The sequence below is a fragment of the Cimex lectularius genome, unplaced genomic scaffold (assembly GCF_000648675.2).
Source record: "Cimex lectularius strain Harlan isolate CLEC.00 unplaced genomic scaffold, Clec_2.1 scaffold267, whole genome shotgun sequence".
NCBI lineage: Eukaryota > Metazoa > Arthropoda > Insecta > Hemiptera > Cimicidae > Cimex > Cimex lectularius.
In genome coordinates this window covers 171,654-196,140 of record NW_019392840.1, presented here as the reverse complement: position 1 = coordinate 196,140, position 24,487 = coordinate 171,654, and the positions used below count along the sequence as shown (strand labels likewise).

The following is a 24,487-nucleotide window of genomic DNA, read 5'->3' as shown; positions in this document are numbered from 1 at the left end:
ACATAAATTTTAAATGCAGAATGTTACTAGTTTTATAGGAATTTGCTAGACTTATTGCATATTTTTTTAAAAATCAATCATTGAGTATTGATCTACTGAAATTTAGTATCGACCGGGATCTCTTTATGGCAAGTTCTCAAAACCTCATTCCACCTGACACTCCAACAATCAGGAAGGGATCCATTGACGATGATCCTCCTGCAACCTTTAACGTCTCACACACACTTCAGACCCATCAACATCAACCATCAGGCTCGGATATTTCAACGTTTCAACATCATGATCGTACAGTGGAAGCATTTACATGGTGCGCTCGCAAACGAAGTAATGGCCTCACGCACCCTTTTTCCACGGGGGTAGAAATGTTACGTAACAAAATCAAGCAACGCTGCCGTACTGGACCTATGCTGCACGCGGTACCGTGAACATCTGGCAAAAAAGAGAACACATTTATCAACGGTGAGACAAAAAGAATCCCCATTCAAAAGAAGGGAATCTATTTTGTTTGTTTATTATTTATTAATTATTTGTTAATTAATTTTTTTACTGTAAAAATTTTTTTTTTAGTTTTGAATTTACAAAAATGAGTTACAAGATATTTATTAAAAAAAAGGAATTTTTTTTATTTATGTAAATTTAGTACATTATAATATAATTTAGTTCACTATTTTTCGTGGTCCGCTTGACCATTTAATAACATTCAATTAATTAAGGTTTTTAGTTGAGATAAAAAAGTCAGTGTCACGAGCGGGATTCGAATCCACGACCATTTGAATTTTCCCTCCTTTTTGCCATTTTTCAAAAGCTCTCCGTGGCCATTTCATCTGTCGCCGTGAATCCAATCCAATTACACGACATTTGAAAAATGGCAAAAAGGGGGGGAAATTCAAAAGGTGGGGTTGAGATGGGAAGTTAGTGCCCGAGGGGATCGAAGTCACGATAGCTCAAATGGTAGAGTATCGGCGTATCAAGCCGAAGGTCATGGGTTCGAATCCCGCTCATGGCACTGACTTTTTTATCTGAACTTAAAACCTTAATTAATTGAATGTTATTAATTGGTCAAGCGGACCACGAAAAATAGTGAATTTAATGAATTAAAATGAAATACACTTCACTAAAGCTCTCCGTGGCCATTTCATTTGTCGCCGAGAATCCAATCCGATTACACGACATTTGAAAAATGGCAAAAAGGGGGGAAAATCATAAGGTGGGGTTGAGATGCGAAGTTAGTGCCCGAGGGGATGGAAGTAACGATAGCTCAAGTTGTAGAGTATCGGCGTATCAAGCCGAAGTCGTGGGTTCGTAACCCGCTCGTGACACTGACTTTTTTATCTCAACTTAAAACCTTAATTAATTGATTATAATTAAGTATTATAATAACGGTTTATATTGTTCATGTATAACTCATCTCAATAATAAAGCGATTGTTCAGTGATAATTCATTTCAATATTTGTTCTTTTTTTCTAAATCAAAAACTTGACAAAGCTTCAAAATAAAAAATTCATAAACTTTATTTATTTTGAATAAATTGTTGCATGTGGACAGGTTTTAATAAATAAAATTAACAAACAACTACAAAATTTTAAGCGAACAAGGAGAAATAGGTGCAACACATTATTATTTATTTTACACAATCCTATCTTACCCACAAAAGTGATCCAATGACATTTTAAACTAATTCCAGACTGGTGCACACGTTGTGGTTCAGGTTTAACGAACGAAACGAAAGAAGCATCGCTTATGCTCAAACGTCAGACACGCTCTCCAGTGCACGGAAACAACAAGCTAATACCAACATCCCACCAAGTCCCCTGAGTTAGGCTTTACTTAGATAACAGACATACTTACAAGATTAAAACGATATAAACCTAACAAAACATTCACTAGTTTTCGTGGTCCGCTGACCAATTAATATTTTTCAATTAATTAATGTTTTTAGTTGAGATAAAAATGTACACTAACTTCACATCTCAAACCTCCCTCCTTTTTGCCATTTTTCAAATGTCGTGTAATCTATTTGATTCTCGGCGACAAAGATGGGAACTTGGTGCCCGAGTGGATCGAGTATCTAACCGAAGGACGTTGGTTCGAATCCCGCTCGTGACACTGATTTTTTAATCTCAACTAAAAACCTTAATTAATTGAAAATTAACAAAAGATATTGACTACTGGGACACATGCTGGGACGAAAATTACTATTAAACATAAATATGGAACTAACTGCTTACGATACCCTCATTAGACCTGTTTGTACTTACGGAGTCAACTATGGGGTTCAGTGAAATCTTACAACTTCAAACGAATCCAATCATTTCAGTCCGATGTTCTACTCCGTATCCTCAATGCCTCTTCTATGTCACCAATCAAATGATTCATAAAGGCCTTAAAATCCCATTCGTGAAGGATCTGATCCGGACACGCTTCCTCACTCTCACATTAAACTATCCCTCCACCCTAACCCCCTAACACAAACCCTTTCCTCAACGTCCCACCCTATAAACGTCCGCACCGTTTAAAACGACGATGGCCTCATGACCTCCTATTTTAACCCTACCGCCTAAAATAAAGAGAGTTTCAACACCTGCTGGGTTTTCTCCTCATTGTCTCGGCTGACAGACTTGTATATAATACTACTATGCTCAATTTATATTTATGTTAATAGACAACAAGAAATAAAAATTTTTGAAAAAATGATTATCCTTTATTTTCGAGCTAGATGTAGAGAACCGTTATTTGTCATCGTCAAACAGTTGAATATCCAATCAGAAAATTGTTCCGTAGTTGATCAGAAATGCTTTATCATAAATTGCATGTCTACAAGTCATATCTCTAATGTAACGTTTATAAACGAAACATGTTTGCACAATCATACCTACTCTAATTAAATTTCTCATTTGCAGTTTATGTTTGTATAAAATGAATGATTGCATAAAGACAAAGGTAACTATTGTAATTAATGTCCCTACAAAGAAAGAAATTTTGACTAATTACAACGCATGAAAAAGCGTATGATCACTCAAACATACATAGATACTACATAGATCTTTCCAGGTAATAGATACTATGGCCAAATAATGTAGGTTTACTTTTGAATCGTGTTCTGCTATATTGATTTATTTTTCAAATATTTCCTTTTGGGGATTCTGTTTTATTAAAATCAATTTACTCAAAAAAAAAACCTTAACTTTTTTAGGAAAAGTAGTACAACAACGAATTTACAGGTTTTTTCACCGCGCAGACTTTAATAAGATATGTCAAAAGAATATATCATACTCGATTTGGGAACACGTTAATAGTTCACAACATGCACACTGTTCCAAATTAACTAACAATTTAAATCACGCACCTGTGAAAATCCAATTCTTAAGTCTATCTCAAATTCACTAGTTTTAGTGGTCCGCTTGACCAATTAATATCTTTCAATTAATCAAGGTTTTCAGTTTAGATAAAAAAGTCAGTGACATGAGCGGGATTCGAACCCACGGCTAGATACGCCGTTACTCTACCACTTGAGCTATGGTGACGTCGATCCACTCGGACACTAACTTCCCATCTCAACCTCACCTTTTGAATTTTCCCTCGTTTTTTGCAATTTTTCAGATGTCGTGTAATCTATTTGATTCTCGCCACAATTGAAAAATGGGTGAGCGATTTCCCGCTCGTGATATTGACTTTTTTATCTCAAAGAAAAATGTATCTCAAATCTTAAACATCTTCTTTTAATATCTTATGGGTATTTTTTCGCGCCATTTGAGAAATAATTTCTTAACCTTAACTCCTAATGTGCGGAATTTATGATTACCATTTGATAGAAACGGCATTGCAATTTTTGCTTTTGTACACGAGAAACACGAAACGCTATTCTTTAGAGGTTTGATCGCTTTAATAAAGTGTTGCGAGTGCCTGCTGGAAGGTAGTAAATTCTAATCTCCCAGGAATTGGTTTTAGGAGCCCCTGCCCTCAATCATTTCCATAGTAAAGCTCTAAGGATGAGGTATTGTATGTTGAAGGGAATTTAATATAAACGGTATTTTAGAGTCACTTTTAACGTACACTTCGTTCTTATATTTTATTTTGAAAAAATATTGACCGGAAATTGTAAAAGATCGGACAAAGATGAAAAAGTAAACTATAATTTTAGACTCCTTGTCGAAAAGCAATCGTTTAAATTTCAAAAGCTGCAGTTGTTCATAGTCATAACAACAAATTTAATTTATGCTGTAACGAATTCAATATTTCAAACGTGTTGATGAGTTTGTTTGAAAAATTAAAAATAGCTAAGTTCAGTTGTTATTCTATTGAGTTATGTGTGAGGAATATTGATATTTTTGTTTCATCTCAATCCTTGAGAACTTCCGTTATGTAAAAGTCTTCGGAAGGAAATGTGCTTGGAAAAGTGGAACTTTCTTGTAAAAGTAATCAATTTAGCGTGTCGATTGAAAAACTTAGTCTTACCCTCTTCATAAAAATGGCAAATTGTGAGAAATATTTTAAGTCGTTGTAAGGTTAGAGAAAATCAGGCCAACGTGCACGTTTTGTCATAATTTTCCTGTAATAAGGATTGTCAAATATTCAATTTAATCGCTTAGAATCATTTCCTTAATAATCTGTCTTTTATTCAGCGCCTCATTCTATCAATATTATATTTATTTAATGCATGTGATATGAGCATTGCCAAAGGAACATCCAATATCTTCTTGAATATCAACAAACCATCCATGAGCATAGCCATTATAGATAATGATTTCTCCTGCCTGCCTATTTGATCGTGTGTATCAACCGATTCACCTGACGTAGATGAATGTTGATGCTGTATAGGTTTATTTATTGCCATGTTTGACACACACCTAATCAGAACTTTCTCTGTATCTGAGAATAGATAGTTATTGACACGCTATCTTCACGTGGTTGTTACCTGATTTTCGCGAAAACGGTTTGTTTTTACAATCTTGTGAATATCTTTCATGTATCTGTAAGATTACCAGTTTCATAATTTAAAATTTAACGATAATTATTTAAATGTTATAAGGCAACAAGGTTATATTATTTAATCATGGTTTTCTGCGATTGCTCTATGTTTTATGACAATTTTAACACCTCTTGTAAAGGAAATTTAGACTCATCCGTAGCACGAAAGTCCCCACGAATTGCGACAACGATAGGGAAAATTTTTGTACAAGAAAAACCTGTTGACAACTCCTACAAATTTCCTTTCTGGCCTTGCTTGTTTAACACGAATGTTGGGAACATGACGGAGTGACCGGTCGGAAGTTAGACTGGGGGAGAAATCCTGTTAGAGTTTACCGAACAGTTAGCCCCAAGTTTGTCTTTCGGCCCCCAACTCCCTGCCGTAAATAATGTCCATCTTCGTCACTGTGATAATTTATGAAATTATTACATTTTTGGTGTAAACGAACCGTCTTGGTGAGAAGGTCTCCCCCTCATATTGAGCGCTCTGCTCCGTCAAATCGAACCCTCTTCACCGCTTCAAAGGCGATCAGCCATTCGGTTCATCTACATACACAAGGAGACAATACTTGGTAATTATTCAGCCCCTCTTGGGTATGGGAACAGGTGCAATTATATATGAGACGTCCTTAAGTCCCATTAGTGAACGCTCACAATGTTTGAGATATATTGGAAACTGCTTCATTTCAAACCGGTGAATCGCAGAAACCATATCAGGAATAATTAGCTGTTATCGTCAAGAGATGAATCAAACATATTAAGCATTACGAGCATTACTAATATCTTTCATAAAAACCAAAATTTAACAATTAACTTTATTAACTTCATTGTCGTAGAGGGATAATTTTTTTGGTACTACCTTTATTGTTGTATTAAAAATATATTGGTGACTTTATTCTTGCGACGTTTCGGTTACTGGTTGACTATTGAAGGAAAAATTATTTTCGAAATCAATTAGAAGGTAATTGTTTTTTGGGATAGGGCAAATTCCATCTTTTTTTATAGAATCATCAAAGATAATATATGGATTTGGGATTTCTACGTTTTATCAGCGAGATAATGAACAATTCCACTGCTGAGCAGACACTTTTCTTTCAGGGAATATAACAAAATTCTAATTTAGAAGTCATTGGTAAGACCAATGCTTACATAATCTTGTCCTGCCCCGTGTTTCACACGCGCTGTAAACATAAAAATATTTCAGATAGCACAAAGTAAGTTATTTCGATTACGTACAAATTTCCCTCCGTACACATTCTTGCATAAAATGTAGAAACAATAAATTAATTTATAGTTTAATTATTGAAATTTTCTTCTTAATATGTAAAAATTGTTGATTTGCTTTAGTTTCAAGCATAGAAAAGTATTAATCAACCAAGGAAATGCAATAAAATTATTCTTATAATTAATGAAATGTTAAAGCCTATTCCGGATATATGTGTGAAGTACCAAAATATGAGATATAACATAATACATGTAAACATGGTTATGGGTGGTTAGTTAGTTTTTGTTGCAAATCAGAGGTCATATCAACCCTCTGGGTGCCGGTGTTTTGCAAAAAAGTCCACTTGAAAGTATATCGGGTTCGAATACCAGGCCGCTAGAGGTCGAATTTTCCATAATATTGTATTAAGTAGGAAATAACCCCCGTTCATATTTGCCTGACGTGAAGTGATGCAACGCCTCTCTACGCTAAGCTTTGCAACGGGGAACAAACCCGACGCAAGCAACACTACGTGACCCGAAGCCACCCGATTTATAATATGTTTTGCTAATCATAATGCGTTAATAGAAAAAGATGTGTTGCGATTGTGATATTGATTGATACACGCTGTGTGACTGTCCTACAGCGTGCGCTTGACGTACATGAGTACACAGCCCTTTTATAAAAAAGATAGTTCCTACTCACAGTAAGAGACAACTTTTTTAAAAAAGGACTGAACACCGCACTCACTCCATCATTCATCATTTCTAATAAGTGCACAATCTACCATACCAAAATGAGACAAGGCGTTTAGTCATATCTTGTTGCGTTGTGTCAGGTCGTACCGCTTAAACCTTTGCTGCCACCGACGACCATCTATAAATCTTGTTTCCAAGTTAGGTTTTCGCTTTTCCCATAGAATTTATGTAAATATTTTTGGGTATGGATTTAATTTATGTCGTTTGTAAATGTAAGGGCTGTTTAAATACAATATGTGAAATAAGTTCCCCAAAATTTACTGTAAAATCGAAACATATTTATTGTTCACTGTACATGTATATGTGAAATAAATTTTTTTAATTTTTTGAACCTGAAATTAACTAGCTATCCACCATTTTGGACTAGCTAATACTCACTTGGTTGGTCTGTTACACTACTTTCAGCACTTCTGTGAATCAAGTCTCTCTTATAAAGTGATGAGGCGAGTGAAATCGTCGGTTCCTTTCCTTTTTAATTATTGTAATATATTGGTTGAAATGGTGTAAACGATATATCTGAACTGTTTTTCATTTAAGTGATAATGAGTTTAGCCTTAAATGATATTTTTCCGTATGTATTTCCAATTTCTATAATGTTGATTGTATGTCTTGTAGAAGTTTCATCTTTGTACGTAATCCCGCTCGTGACACTGACTTCTTTATGTCGACCAATACCTTTCATAAATATTAATTAATTGAAAAATGACCACGAACTGTAATGGATTTAATAATTAAACTGAAGTATATCTTCACGAAAGCTCTCCGTGGCCATTTCATTTGTCGCCGATAATCAAATAGATTACACGACATTTGAAAAATGGTAAAAAGTATGGAAAATTCGAGAGGTGAGGTTGAGATGAGAAGTTGGTGTCCGAGTGGATCGAAGTCACGATAGCTCAAGTGGTAGAGCAACAGCGTATTTAGCCGAAGATCGTGGGTTCGAATCCCGCTCGTGACACTGACAGTTTTATCTCGACCAATACATTTCATAAATATTAATTAATTGAAAAATGTTAATTGGTCAAGCGGACCACGAATTGTAATGGACTTGTATGTAATGTTGAGCGTTCGTGATATATAAATATGACAAAACAAAACTATTTTTTTTTTTTCAACGGACAAATATACACACCGAAAGAAAGACTTCAGTCATAGACGAAGGATTATTTTTACAGAACGTTGATTTACAGATATTGAATTTTCTATACCTAACGATCACTAAACCAGACAGAAAAACAAATCTAATTATTTCCGGATTTTAACACTTTATTGAGCTCATGCACATTACAATTCGTGATCGTATAATAATTTTTTGTAAGTTATTGATTACCATCGATTACAGTTTGTGTAAAACAAAAAAATTTTTTTTGTAGGATTCCTCAATGCGAACATTGCTCCGCAGTTGAAAGCCCGAGTAGCCAACTATGGATTAATGGACCAAGTTGCAGCATTGCACTGGCTACAGCAGAACATCGCGCTTTTCGGCGGTGACCCTAGCAACGTAACCATGGTCGGCCACGGCACCGGAGCCGCATGCATTAATTTTCTCATGATCTCGCCAACTGTGATGCCAGGTAGATTTTCCCATCCAACATATTCAAATAATTTGTGTACTATAAACGACCATCGAGTTAATTAAATTAAATTAAACGCATATTTGTAAGTAAATATTAAAGATTGTTATATATTTTATATTATATGTAACATTAAATCCATTGTGCTAGAGTGCGAACTAAAATACTAAATGTATAAATTTTGGAAAACTTAGTGTAAGAAATTTACATTTTTGTCTTTAATTTTCTAGCGAGCTCTCAAGGAAATGAATAATAAAATACTTCGTAACACCATATTGTTTCCCTACATAAAATTATTACTTTAGTTTACATTATTTTTCTTGACGTTTGAAGGTTTATAAGCATAAATATTAAACACAGTTTCGACAATCAGGTTTAGTGTGTAATATAAACAATATAGGTTGGTTTTGAAATAATGTCTGTCGCAGAAATCGCATACTTTTGACAGCAAATGTACCAATGACAAAACAAGTGTTTACCGATGAAAAATTTCATATTTGGTATGGCTTATTATTTCGTAGTTTTTCTGTTTTTAATAGAAAACAATTTTGTGACCTATCGGGTATCCTGTACCATTTTCAAGTCGTATATTTCAATAAAATAGAATAAAAGAAATACCGTCACTTGCCAACATAGCTGCCGCTTTCCATAACAATAAAACAACATTAATGAAGAATAGAAGAACTGTTTAACGTTTTGCCTTCGGAGTTTCGACCTTGCCATAAAGAACGGTTACGCAGAAGAAAAAGATTTACATCATAAAATTACGTAATCTTGCTCTTACTAAATTGTTTTTTTAATTAATTACAAATTAGTGTTATAAATGTTTCTTAGGAAGCTTGGAAATACAAAACTATTCTAAAAATGAATTAACTTAGAATCACTTTCAAAATAATTTGCATACAAAGTTCGTCACGTGAGATAAAATTTGGATTTTATATAATTACTGGATGTGATCTGAAAGTGATGGGAATAGAGTAATAAATCTCAACTTTTTTTTGCCTATATCTTTTCTTGAAAGCAACTGACAATTTAAACATAAATGTTATAACAATGGCGGCCATAAATGTTATGGAAATTAAATATTATAATTTGAGCCCGGATTTATGGACATTAAAAATCCTCAAATATGTCACATAATATGCACTAAACAACCCCTCAAATATACAATAATATATGCACTATAAACATCCAACTATACAATATAATTTGTTCTAAAATTATTAAAATAAGCAGGATATGTGTCATAGATATCACCGGAATAATAGTTGAATGATTCTTTTTAATACAGAAGTTTTTGTTAAGTCTGGTACATATTCAATTGGAAAGGAAATAGAAGAGAACAATTTAAGACAAATATCATGTAATTGAAAGAGATTTTTGTTTTTCCAACGAGGCCCGTATTTTTTCGTCTACTTAAGGAAAATTAAATTTTCAGGAAAGGTCAACTAGAGGTCTTGAAAGTGGGGGCCTGAAATACAATATTTACAAATCAGAATCAAATGTTAAGTTTTTGTATTTTTTGTATTATTTTATTTTTATGTGGGTATTCCAACTACGAGGTTATTTTTTTAAATGAAGATTCGGGTTTTTTCTGATTCATGACACTCGCCTACTTGTTCGAATGTTGGCCCTCCAGAAAATGGCGATTAAGAAATGTGATTCCTTAGACGCCCTCTATTTCTTTCCCTATCCGTTTTACACTTTTCTAAGATGATAAACTTTTGACAAATTCACAAATTGACAGAAAATTTATTAAACTTAGAAACGAAGACCGATTACATGACCCGAGAAAAACGCTTCACCACATGCTATTAAGTATTAATACTACAAAGGAGAAGATGCATTTAGGAGAACATCAGATATAATTGTATGATATACAGATGGAGCCAAAACAGGTGAAATAACTGGATATGGAATTTGCACAAGTGCAAAATATGAAAAATCAAACTCATTCCTCGGTCTTTTAAGCTGAAATACATGCCATCAATGCGTGTTCCTCGAAAATCAAAAAAGGAGGTTACACTAACAAAAATCCTCATAAGCTCGGATAGCCAGGCATCTTCTAAAGCATTAGCGTGTAAAAAATCACATCAGAACTGTCCTTGAATGGACCAAAAATCTCTAAAACCTTGGGAAAAACAAAAACTTGGTTATATCTTGGGCACCAGTACACAAAAGAATTTGGGTAACGAAAAAGTAGACAGACTCGCCAGAGGAGGATATGCAAGACTACATACAGGCCCTGAACTATCCTTGCGATAACAAAAACAAACAAAGAATTCTCCATCACAGAAAAGATCCAAAATAGGCTAAAGGAGAAATGGTTGAGACACTAGGGGTTCAAGGCAAAGTAAACTTATGATAATGTAACCCTCACCAAGACTGGCAAACTCAATATTACAGTTAGAGAGGTAAAGTCAGAGGACTTATAGAACTATTTACCGGTCACCGGAAACTGAGAAAACAACCACACAACATGGGCATATTGAATGACAAGACAGTCTATAGATTATGCAATGAAGAGTAAGAAACAGCCACCTATAAATGAGAGACATAACCTGGGATACAAAGAAAAAATAGGAAAACGAATTGTAGCAACGATAGTCCATGACCTAGTTCTTAGGAGAAGGATAGAATCGATTGCACTATGGAACTAGGAAAGTACAATAAGCTAGAAGGCTGAAGTGAGTTGTACACAAATAACATCCATCATGTAAATTCACACAAATCCAAGTTAAAATAATTCGTTTCACTTTTAATAACTTATTATAGAAATTGGATAAAACTGTATCTTCCATTATGGTAAAAGTGTATAAGCGAGAATAAATCGTATTGTAATGAATAAAAATAATTTGTAATTTAGGTATCAATAATTTAAATGAGCTTTTTAAAGATTTGATGATTCATAGTTCTTTTCTTAGTCTTTTTAAACTTAATATTTGCTGAGGAAAAAGGTAATTGTCGTAATTTTATGCGATATATCTACCCTGTTTTGTTGTAGGAATAAATCTGGATCTTTACGGTTGTTTGGTGTTGGCCTAGGATGAAATACCCTGTCTTGTATTAACAAGGGTTTAGCATCCTCAGAAGTTGGAATACGGAAAAGTTCCCCATCGAAGGGCTTCTCTAACTTTAAATTCCTTCTAATCACTCTTACGACTCTTAAAACAAACATAGGGAAACTTTCCGCGCCCGTACGGATTGTTTAATGTTGTTTAATCTCCAGCGTAGGGCCATTGAAAATGTCGGATATTGCGTCAAAATAAACGGAATGAGGCTCGTCTCTAATTTTCAGAATACATTTCCAAAAGGCCTTTCTTGGGCAGGGGGCGATCATCGGATTATCCGGCGACACCGGAGCGATTTGGCATTAACAGAGGGCTCGATAAACTCGTTAGCTCTCAGCCGTGTCATCGGAGATTCTTATTATGCAGTACACGGAGGTTATTAAATGGAAAGGGTTAAACTTTCATACTATGCTCTACAGGATTATCCCTTTGACACAATTGCTCTATTAACCACACAACGGACTATTTTGCATGTGCAATTACGCTCTGTCGCTGAACTTTTATATTCCACTACTTTCAGAAAGGTTAAACAATTTAAACCCACACGCATGCACGCAAGATACAATCACGTTTAATGTTACTGCACGATTGTCCATTCAGATATTTAAACCCGTATATAATTTTCTTTAGCTAGGTTTAGATTTTTCTGTAAATAAGCTGTTCTAATGGTCTCCCGCAACGGAGGTTAGAGATGTTAAAACTAACAATAGAATGGAAATATCTAACGATTTTAATGTAATAAATAACCTATAAAAAAACTAAAATAAAATTCAATTTTACTTTGTACAAAGGGTATGTCCGAAGATACAAGTAGTTTTACCAAACATATGTATTTTAGCGGTTATCAGTTCGATCATACTTGATCATCTCTGATCTGTCTGTGTATTTATGCATTGTTGAGACATTGATACAGTGAGTTGGTTGATCACATAATAAAATTATTATTACTTATTTTGAAATAAGTCGCAAGCAATGATATTTTAAACATAAAAGAAATATAATTCTTTTATCATATCAGAAGTATAATTTTTAATGATTTGTGTGCATAGACTTTTAATAAATAAAAACATTTTCAATTGATAGAATTGTATGTATATTTGACACACAAATCGTACTATTATTTGAAACAAATACTAAAACAAAATTTAATTATATTTTGTGCAAAAGGTACGTCCGAAGATACAAATAGTTTTACTACACATATGTATTTTAGCGGTTATCAGTTCGGTCATACTTGATCTTCTCTGATCTATCTTTGTATCAATTATCCATTGTTGAGACGGTGATACAGTGAGTTAGTTGATCACATAATAAAATTATTATTATTTATTTTCAAATGAGTTTTTCAAATTTTAAACATTAAAGAAATATAAATCTTTTATCATATTGGAAGTCTAATTTTTACTGATTTGTGTGCATAAACTTTTAATAAATAAAAACATTTTCAATTGATAGAATTATATGTGTATTTGAGACACAAATCGTACGATTATTTGGAACAAACTGTCAAAAATATGTTTTGGCACTAGACGACCATATTTTCGCATTCGGGGAATAACAATATTCAACAGAATGTAAGATCACAAATCACGAATGGCGGAATGGGATAAAAATACTGTTGGAATACCACAAAAGCCTAGCCACCGGGAACCTTAAAGAAAATATCATGGATGAAGAGATATATAACCCCCGCCTGAAAATGTGCGTTTATAGCTAAAATATCCCCTCGTTCAATTTGAATATTTGAACTATCCGACGGAACACTTTTTTTATGTTTAATACTTTGTCAATCTATTATTAAAAGTGTCCTACGGAAAAAATATGGTTTTTTTATAAACCGACTTTGTAGAACTTTCCTTATTATAATCCTGTCACCCCTTATTTTATATTCTATTTTTATAATATTTCAATTTAAATCTTAGTCGTTAATTTAAGACAAAAAAAACGTATTTTGTTTTATATTTCAAACTATATGTATTATTATTGTTATGTTAATTACAATATAACTATAATAATTTAACCAAATTAAGTGAGATCAAAATGTGATCTATTTTAAGAAAACATTTAATTATGACGGGTTGAAAGAAAATTCACGAAAACACCGAAAAATCATTAAGTGACAGATGAAAAGTTACCTAGCAATTGATTACCTAGTTTTGCTCTTACTAACGGGTATTACCTCCTCTGGTGAATCTAATTTTGTCTTGTGAAACCGACTCCCATTTTTCAATAGAATGTTTGAGGTAATGGATGACAACTTGAGCTATATGCGGCGAGCATTGTATGTTCATTACTACAAAGTTGTACCAATAAATAGAGTGAATGTGACCTTAGCTTCTAGAAGAACGTTTTCATTCTGTACCATAATCAGTTCGGTACGTTGATTCCATCTCATAACTGACGGTGTTAGAAAAGAGTATTACTCTCGTATGGTACATGAAGCTAATCTTTCTCTACATACTGTCTAGTTATCTGACTGACAAAAACCAAGCCGACACTCTTCTCTGAAGAGAACAGCCTCACATTTTTAAGTATCCTAGCCATTGCTGATGTGCGAATAGTTGCTTACTCATTGCCTACTGATAGATAACCTGATGCGGGACGTCTGTAAGACTAAGCCATCCTCATTACCTAACAAGGAAGTGGTTAAATGACGGCAAAAACAATAAAACAATCATCCCTAACCGTCGTATTTCACGGTCGACCATTACGGCTCTTCCATCGAGGCGTCCATGACCGTAAACCGCTGTAGAGCATCATGGATGGTAGAGCGCGGTACACACAAGGGATATGTAACGAACCCTACGTCCGTCGTCGATTCACACGACAATTTGGTTCTGGAAAAGATGAAATTGGTTTTCTTTATTTTTAAGCTAAAGGGTGTAAAAGGATTAGCAACACTCAATAAAGTTAAGCAATAAGTTTATAATGTTGTATTTACGTTTTAATTCGACTATTAATCTTTATACCTAATTACTATGGAAAATAAACGAGTAAATTAGAGTGTCCGGGGTTTTTGTCTTTGATTTTCTAAAGAAGAAACTATAAAAAAATATTTTGTATCCATACATTGTTTAAATATATGTTTAAAAATAAACATCGGATATATCTATTCAATCAATTTCACGTACGTGAATGACAGATATTTTTGTAAACGGTAGGTTTCTCGGCGATGGTTCAGTGAAGTCCGTCGAGCGGAACAAATTTGAAGCATTCGGGAAATACGTTTTACGTCGTGGATAAACGGAATGTGGCAGAAAGTAAAGCATTGCTCGTCTGCTCGAGAGGAAAAAAATAACATCAGTAAAAACGTAAAAGAAAAACATAAACCATTTTTTAACCACATATCAATATTTTCTTATACTATAATGTTTTTGTTTAATAGTAGACTTGTTTTAAAAAGTTCAACACTGTTTATTATAGATTAATTACTATTGCGATTACTTTATATTTTACACATAGAAAAACATTTAACAAATACAAGAAAGACATTCCCAATAAATTAGTAATAGTAGAATTACCCAAATGGACCCGCAAACCCAATGATTGACTGAATGTCTCAACAAATAAAATAATACACTGAGGCATTAACTACAAATTTATAAAATAATTTACATTTTTATTGACTATTATTAACACCGTCATTGGAAAAGCATGTGGCACAAATACACCCTGTTAAAATTAACTGAGTAAACATTAGTTCAAATACAATTTGAAAAACCGCTCAAATTTACACAGGAGGGAAAGCGGTTTTGCATTGATTCAACATGGAATTCAGTAAAGATATTTTAACTGGAATAACTTTCATAGGCATCGGCAACTGCAAAAGGATATCAAACGATTTATCCAAGTATGCTTGCCGTACGCCGAAATATTCAGTTCACTCCGGCCGGAAACGTATTTCCCGAATGCCTCGAGTTCGTTTTGCCCATCGCCCCGAAACAAATGTAACAGGAAATTTAATATGAACCGGATATCAGTCAATTAAGGGTTTTTTTCTGCGCCTATTTGTCAGTTTGTCAAACGTTTACAATCAGCTTCTTCCGTTATGGAAAATTGCCCAAGAAAGAACTTTATGTTCTTTGTGAAAAACAAAACCAAACAAACAATATTGTACTGTAAAATCTGTAACATTACGTACAGTTCCTATTATTATATTTTAAAAAATTCACCGGCCGGAGTGAACTGAGTATTTCGGCATACGGCAAGCATACTTGGATAAATCGTTTGATATCCTTTTGCAGTTACCGATGCCTATGAAAGTTATTCCTGTTAAAAAAATTCTTCTTTAAAGCTTCTTTAAAAAAACTTACTGTATCTTTCATTTAAGGCTTTTTCACTACCATCCGTTTTTAATCATGATGGTCCTGGGCGTTTTAACAAAAAGGCATATATCAGTAAGCATAAAGGGAATGTGTGGACAAGAGTTGGTCGAATTTGTTTTCCCTTTCGCTACTTCTAGTACAAAGGGTTATTGAGGTTTCGATGTACGTGCAAGTAGGTACATTGAAAGTAAATCATTTTAAAAAAGACTTCATTAAAATCTTAGTTTTGGGTAGAGTCTATTGTCCCATAAATTCACATAGTTTTGAGGATCGTTAAATCTATCAAGACTTTGTAAATTTTCATGGCAGTTCTTAAGTTGAGAACAGAATCGTCTGTCGAATAGTGTTGATAGTTTGTAATGTCTATTTTTTCCTTCCGTTTTTTCTTATAGTCGAATTTTAATCGTTTTATTTAGTGAATTCCCATGCAATCGGCAGCATAATTTCATGAAAATAAATGGGTATGAACTAATTGGAACAATAACAAAACACTTCGAACAATTTTGGTGCTTTATTGGTGATAACTCAATTTTTATTGTAGTAATGTGTAGTAGTGTGTTAAATGTAAACATTGTTTGTAAATCCCAGGCCCTGAAGATGATCTCAATAAAAGATCGAAACGTTGGCACGATAAAGAAAATGTTTTTCTGAAACCTACATCACACCCGACCGCATCTCACGATATCTGAATAACTTTTTATTGTAGTAATAATTACTGTATCGTCTGATAAATAGGATTGTTTTTTATTGTTAAATAGATAGGATTGTTTATATCAGGGGGAAATTAATGTAAAAAAAATCGTGTAAAGGAGAAGTTCATTATTACCCACAGTGACACTTATTTGGAAAATGATATTCATGTTTTACTATGCATTGTCTAACTGTAGGAAGTCAGGCAGATCATACCTTAGGCTTAGGTAGTAGGTTTGATGCTCCTTAGCTTCGTACGAGTCGTGGTGTGAAGCATCCACGCTTCCGGTCCTTGTGAGACGTCAACAATCCGCCAACATACTTGCAATGCACAGACTTACATTCAAACAGGTGTCTTTGAAAATTTGTTGTTCCCTAATAGCGCCTTTTTTACAAACGTTTAAAATAAAATTCAATACAAAACTGAGGATCCGTTGTTTTTCCAGCATCATATCAGCCTACGCACGTAAATGATGTTTTATATATACTGTTAAAAATCTATTATCAAATAAAGAAAAACTGTGTACATTTTTTTTCTTTAAAGGTATAAATGAATAAACAAATCTGCCTTTTTCGATCGACGATTGAATTACATAATTGACACAACAGAATATTAAAAGTACGAAACATTGTAAGCCTTATTGGTGTCAAACTCTCCTCGTGTACACTACCTACTATCTGACCATTAATTTCACCGATGATGTAATTTCGGCTTATCTGGTTTATCACTTTTGAAAACGAATAATTCTTATGACTTCTGATGCCTTATTCGTTATCTCTTCATTGCTGGATTATGTTGCTTGGGTGAACCCCAATCAATTGACTATCTTAAATACGTTCCACTTTACAATGAACAAAATACAATCGAATTTAGAAAATAAAATCAAGAATAAATAGAGTCGAGGTTTATGAATGTGTTTAAAAAGTATAGCTGGTATAACAACGAACATTCGATGCTCCCATCCTATTTTAGGTGTACGCCGCACACTCATAGATACGTTGCTTCGAACCACTCAACTTGTACTCATAAGCGTAGGGATTAGATTATCTTTCACCTTAAAGCCAAAGTTCGTTGGCGTCGATATTTCCAAAAATCAGTAGATTAGGTAGGATTGAGTGTAATACCAGACAAAGAGCCGTTGGCGTAGCATGTAGAATAGATGGAAATTGTGGAATGATTCTATATCTCAAATTTATAGGCAGCATTCGGTGCGTAGAAGAAAGAAAATGTAAAGAAAGTCTAATGCAGCAATCAAAATAAAAGCCGTTATTACCTGCAATTTTCAAAATGGCAATTTAACAATTTAGTTGTCATTCACGCTTTAATTTAATTTTTAAGCGTGACTTTGCATTCCACTAATGAAATCACTCCGACGAGTCCTAAGCCGCAGGGATCACATTTTAATACTTAAAACAGTCACTAACCCCCGGGTGAACTTTTAGGCGAGGTATTTATCAAATCCTAGAATGGTTTGGGCAAAGTTTTCTGGCCGTGGTCCTAATGCGAAAGGCTGTCAAGTTTTGTTATGAATAAATGAAAAGCAGAACAGTTTTAATAAAACGCGTCTTCAACCTCATCTTTAATGCATAATCGCAGGGCGTAAACCGCTATAATATTGGTCTGGCCTTTAGACGAAAAGTCTTGTCATATTCGATTAAGATTTATCAATAAAAACATGGTTTTATTTGATAGGGGACATAAATGGAAATAACGTTATACTAATCAGGACACATGTTAGTTGAAAACTTACGGATAGACAAAATCTAGTCGATCCTCGCTCGTCTGTTTTCTCCATTCGTATAACATAAGTTTCGATCTGGTTCGAACCGCTATCAGATCTGACCACCGTTCACTGAGACTGAACCAATATTCCTGATCTTGCTTTCCAGTTGATGCCGACAACAAATTTCGGAAACTGTGTAATGTTTCACTAAATCAAAAAACTTAAAATTTCGTTTCAGTTCATTTCAATTTAAGAACGAACCTCGTATTTTACGGAAACTAGTTTCTCACTGAGAAATATATTAATTTTCTCGCTCTCTTTTTAAAAGCCACCATTTTATCCAATATTAATAGTCCATCGAGAAAAATATCGATTAAAAAGCTTTGTAAACCATCCGAATTTTTATGCGAATTGTGATTATAATTTTCTTTATAATATAAAAATGAATTTGTCGATTTTATGGCAATATTTTTTTTTCATTTTGTGCTTTATCAAAAATTTAAAAAGCAAAGCCTTCTTTCACTGACAATTAAATCTAAGTGGTCCAAAAATTTGAATATCTGACTGTATTACAGACACCAAGAAGTTAAAAGATTTTAAATAAATTATTAGGGAAGAAAATTATTCTCATTCCCTAAACAGTGCCCAGATTATATTCTGTATTTAAAGTTGGTTATAATGCTTCTTTCTTTATTCAACCGGTACTTTCATTTATAATATGTTAATCAGGTGGTTAAACTCTTTCGTCGCAGACTTTGACTAAACCTCACCCCAATTTATAACACGATATAAATTTTTTTAAAGTAGTGAGGGTAGTTTTGTAGAGTGTATTAGTTGGCTGGTATGACGTTTTTTCTTTTGAATTACTTGACTTCTATTTGGATCTTACGACAATCACATTCTGTGATAAACTAAGTGTAAGCAAAAAATGCTTGTTATTTAATTTTTACATTTAAATAAAGTGAACATGCTTCCACAAACATTTTACATTAATCTTTTTTATAAAAAAAGAGCTTTGAAGTTTTAATTAGTATTGAAAGAACTCATTCTCTTTCCAAATTAGTTTATCTATAACATAGAAAGGGCAAAAGAAAATGTATATATTTATCTAACACCAAGATTATAAGATTAAGGTAATTTTAATATTTCGTAAATATATACAAAAATTGATGAATTAATTAAATTCACTAATTTAGCGGTCCGCTTGACTAATTCAATCATTACAATTAATTAAGGTTTTTAGTTGAGATAAAAAAGTTAATGGCACGAGCGGGATTCGAACCCACGATCTTCGGCTAGATACGCCGCTGCTCTACAACTTGAGCTATCGTGACCTCGATCCACTCGGACATCAACTTCCTATCTCAACCTCATCTTATGTGTTTTCCCTCCTTTTTGTCATTTTTCAACTAAAAACCATAATTAATTGTAATGTTTTAATTGGTCAAGCGGACCACGAAATTAGTGAATTTAAAGAATTAATATGAAGTACATTTCACTAAAGCTCTCCGTGGCCATTTCAATTGTCGTCGAGAATCCAAACCGATTACACGACATTTGAAAAATGGCAAAAAAGAGGGAAAACTCATAAGGTGGGGTTGAGATAGGAAGTTGATGTCCGAGTGGATCGAGGTCACGATAGCTCAGGTGGTAGAGTTGCGGCGTATCTAGCGAAAGGTCGTGGGTTCGAATCCCGCTCGTGACATTGACTTTTTTATCTCAACTAAAAACCTTAATTAATTATAGTAACATTTAGGTTCACTTATACAATTTAATTGCACTTGTTAAGCTTGATACCTTCGCAAATCTTATTTTAAGGTTAAAGAACACTACAATATACATAAAACTGTTTCCTGAGTTACTGGACCTAAACCTATGTGAGTGGAAAGTTTGTCGGTAAAATTTTTTTAAACGGTTTTCATAGCTAAAGTATATTACAATTTATGAAAAATATAGTTGTTTTTATTCCATCAGAATTGGCAACATGAGAAAATGCTCACATTAAATATGTATCATAATAACTGGAAAATGTGTCGGTTTACAGTTGTAAATTGTATTATTTATGGAAACAAATAAGAACAAATATACAGAATACGGTTTGTACAGCACTGGCTACAACGGGTTATTTGACATTGTCACACTAAATGTCAATGGAACAAATTTTTATTTAACAATTATATTATTAGGAAACCAGTTGTGTTTATAAAATAACATTATCGTGTATAAATTTCTATTGACCATCCTCTCATTTAAAAATTAAGCGACTAGAAAATCAGTGATATTTATATAATAACTCTATCGAGAACAAACTATTTCCTTTTACTTTAAGGCGACGTGTTTTATGAAGCTTATCTATTACCTCGAGATAAATATTTAGTGCAATGAGATGATATCCATAATTAGGCTTTTACAACTATGAATTATATTCTGTTTTGGCAATTAGAAAATTCAATTGTACGAGAAACATGTTATCCACAGTATACACATTACAAAAGACTGACTCTAATTCACGGGTAAAAACAAACAGAGAGCTTTCCCAGGCGGGTACTAATTCGTAAAGGGGTTTTTTCAACTAGCCCGCAACCTGAATCCGCCCGACCTGGAATTTTTTCATGAAAGTGAAACTCGAAAGTTGCCCACCCCGTGCTGGCAGGGCTAAGCCAATTTGAGCCCGGCTAGAAATGTAAATTAAAGATCAAAAGATGAAAACATTTGCAGCTTAGAGGCAACCTGAGTAAAGCGCTATGTGCAAATCACTTCGACGATTTCGATTAGTAAAACGAAAAACGCTAGCCGGATTGGAGACGCCGAATGACAGTCAGAATCACTCTCGCCCAATATGTCAACACTGTCACAATGACAAGAAATGTTATTTGAATTTTTCATATACATATAAGACCGAACAACTAGACCGTCAAAACCGTACCGGGTAAAATCTCGTCGACAAATAAAGTGTAATGAATCAAATATTGAGTTCTAATGATTAAATATTTGAACAAATCATAAAAGAATGAAATGGAAACGTCGGTATTTTGGCATAACCTTTATAATCTTTTAATAAACAACGGTGCGATAAAAATAATAAAACTCTGGCTTTATAAATGTAACGCTATAATTCTTTTAATTACATCTTTATTACCATTATTTCAATCAATTGATCTTTCTCGACACATTAATTTAATTGTAAATAAACTTAATATTTATGGAATCTAATTGTCCTATTGAAGAAAAGGGTATTAGTGAAGTTTAATATAGTGTCAAACCTCGCTTAATTTTAAATTTTTTAAAAATCTTTTTCAATATGAATTTATTCGTCACTAGCGCTTCGGATTCGCATATTTATCCATTTCTCGGAAAAAATGGATAATGAATATGAAATCTAACTCTAATATTACCTAATCTAGTGATTTCTAAACGAACGTGACCCAAACTATATGCATTCATTCTTTAACGCAAAATCAATGACGCAAATATATTACAATGCAAACAATGTGTAAAAAACTTAGAAACATATCCATGCAACTATACAAATATACATACATATATGTAGGGATAAACTTTATATAATAATAAATAGACAATGTTATATGTACATATTTTCAATTTTAGGGTATATGTCAGATATGTTTTAGTTTTTGTAAAAGACATGGTATTTTATTTTTCTGCTACAAATTTTTCCAAAAATGCCGGCACCAGAGTTCTACTAGAAGTTTATGTAAGTTTCAATTTTTTGTTAATTGTGAGATATCCTCTTGAGATCTGCATGGTGAACTTTGTAAGCATCTGAACTTTCTGAATTGACTAATGCTGTTTTGTAGTGTCAGTCGCGTATCGGCTTTTCGTAATTTTTGTTTGTCAATACAAATATTTAAAATTATATCTTCACACTGTACTATACTATTCGCAGTAAAATCGGAAAATTAAATGTGATAAAAATTCTAAAGCGTAAATCACAGTAAAATAAAGGTCCCGTTTACGAATTCAGTAGCTCTAAATTCTAACCTGTCATAGTTACAAATGGCTTTTTCTTCAAAACCACCGGCACCGTGAGGTTTCGTGTAACGTTGTAGTTGGATAACCCTAATAAATTAATGGAATGAAATACATACAACCTCAACATGCTTTGTTAGAGGACCTTTGTTAAACTAAAATTCAATAATGTAATCATATATTAAAAAAATATTAAGAATAACGACGATGTAAATTAATTATTTTTATTAAGGTAAGTATTAAGGGTAAATCAAGTATTAAGGGTACTTTATGATGGATAAGTNGAGAGTGAGAGAGAGAGAGAGAGAGAGAAATCAAGATTTAAAAAGAAAGAGCTGAGGCATAAATTAAGACAACAAGAAAGAATAAGAGAAAAGAGAGAAGTAAAAAAAGGAGAGCAAATAGAAAAAGAGAGAAAAAGGGCGGGAGTGAGCAGGAGAGGAAAAGTGAGGAAGGGAGTGAGTGAGTGAGTGAGTGAGTGAGAGAGAGAAAGAGAGAGAGAGAGAGAGAGAGAAAGAGAGAAAGAGAGAGAGTGAGAGGCAGAGACAGAGAGAGAGAGGGAGAGAGAGAGAAAGAGAGAGAGAGAGTGAGAGAGAGAGAGAGAAAGAACGAAAAACTTTATTATGTCCTGGGAACAGGTCCCTTAATGAAAAAAAAATACAAATATATAAAACAGCTCTCTGAGCTATAGAATAAAAATTTGGTAATAAAATAGATAATGGAATGTAGAACAATAGAAATATATATATATATATATATATATATAATGTACAGTACCATACAAGTTCACACGCATAAGCTAATAATTTACAACTTAGGGCTTTACTCCAGAATATATCAATTTAGTGACTAAATAATTACAATACCTACACGTGGTGAAACTGAAAGAAAATCCTATTTTGAGTTAGGCATAAAAATTCGTAATAGGAGAGAATTATTATCAATTAGGTCAAGATGTTAAACATAATACATTAAAATATACTAGATTAAAAACATTACACGCATACACGCGTCTGATAGTTATTGTCAAGAATTTTTTAGGTAATTAGAAAAAAATACAAGTTTTATAGACGTTTCTTGATCTATTAGAGAATTTTATGTAACTTTAGGGAGAGGTAATTTTTAAAGATACAATTTTAATGAAAGAAATATATGTTGTCACTAATGTCCTCGAATTGGGTAATATTTATTATGTTTTTTCAGTGTTTTTTTCTTCATAGGTTTAAAAGTATGATCGTTTATTATCAAATTAATTTGTTATGAATAACAAATAAATTCCTACGTTAATCATTAAAATTCCGTCATTGTGCAAACCAGGGGGGGGTGGAGTTCCGTCATTACAGGGGATGTTTCGCGGTTTTAAGAATTTTGCAATAGTCGAAGCAATGTTGTGACCAGTTTTGATTTTAACTAGTTAGCCATGACACGAATCCATTGATACTTCCATTGCAATCATCTCAATTTGATTGGCGTGTGAAATTCATGATCGCACCCCGACACCGACTATGATTAATGGCTAATTATCAGAAATCCAGTCGGCCCTGTCGGCCGCTCTTGTTCCCCAGTCTGGTATTCAAGTTATTACCGAAATTATTAACGTTTGCTCGGTCGCATATGAACAAGCAATTTGTTTTTGCCAGATCCGATTAATGCTTGCTGACGTTCGCAAAAAAAGTCATTTGAAGCTAGTTGATTTACTTAACAGATAAGCACTTATCGTTAATTCGATGACCGACTACCCTGTTTGCTTATCTGTTCAAAGCGGGCCAAAATAACTGCCACTCAAATCACTCTCGCACAGTGAAAAACTCAGTTTGACAAATGACTTCTCCAAAAATGTTTGTTCAATCACGTTTCAATTCAATAAATGATTGACCACATTCGGGAATAGACCCGTCGTCAACCGTCATAAAAGTTATTCACGGACAATTTTATGAAGAATACAATTTCTGCTCTATTCATAAAAATAGTAAAAAGTACATATTTCCTTCCAAAAGTTTCCATTTCTAAGGACAATTACGTCCTTATCTGGCTCAAATTTATTAAATTAAAACAAATTTGATAATAAAGCGCTTTGCGATAGATATTTTTAGAAGCAAGAGCATTCTGGCTTCGAATACCGGCAAAACCGACATATAATTTTATTTGAGATTAATTTTGAAAAAGCATTGTAATATGGTTT

At 33.4% G+C, this 24,487-nt stretch overlaps 1 protein-coding gene across 2 annotated transcripts in view; it reads left to right on the top strand.

Annotated features, from left to right (window-relative positions):
- Nucleotides 1-24,487, top strand: part of LOC106664635 (neuroligin-4, X-linked-like) — a 532,107-nt gene that overhangs the window by 352,507 nt on the left and 155,113 nt on the right. For both annotated transcript variants that reach the window (XM_024228640.1, XM_024228641.1), the window contains exon 4: nt 8,305-8,505. In XM_024228640.1, the coding sequence (XP_024084408.1) occupies nt 8,305-8,505 (201 nt within the window). The remainder of the gene's footprint in view (nt 1-8,304; nt 8,506-24,487) is intronic.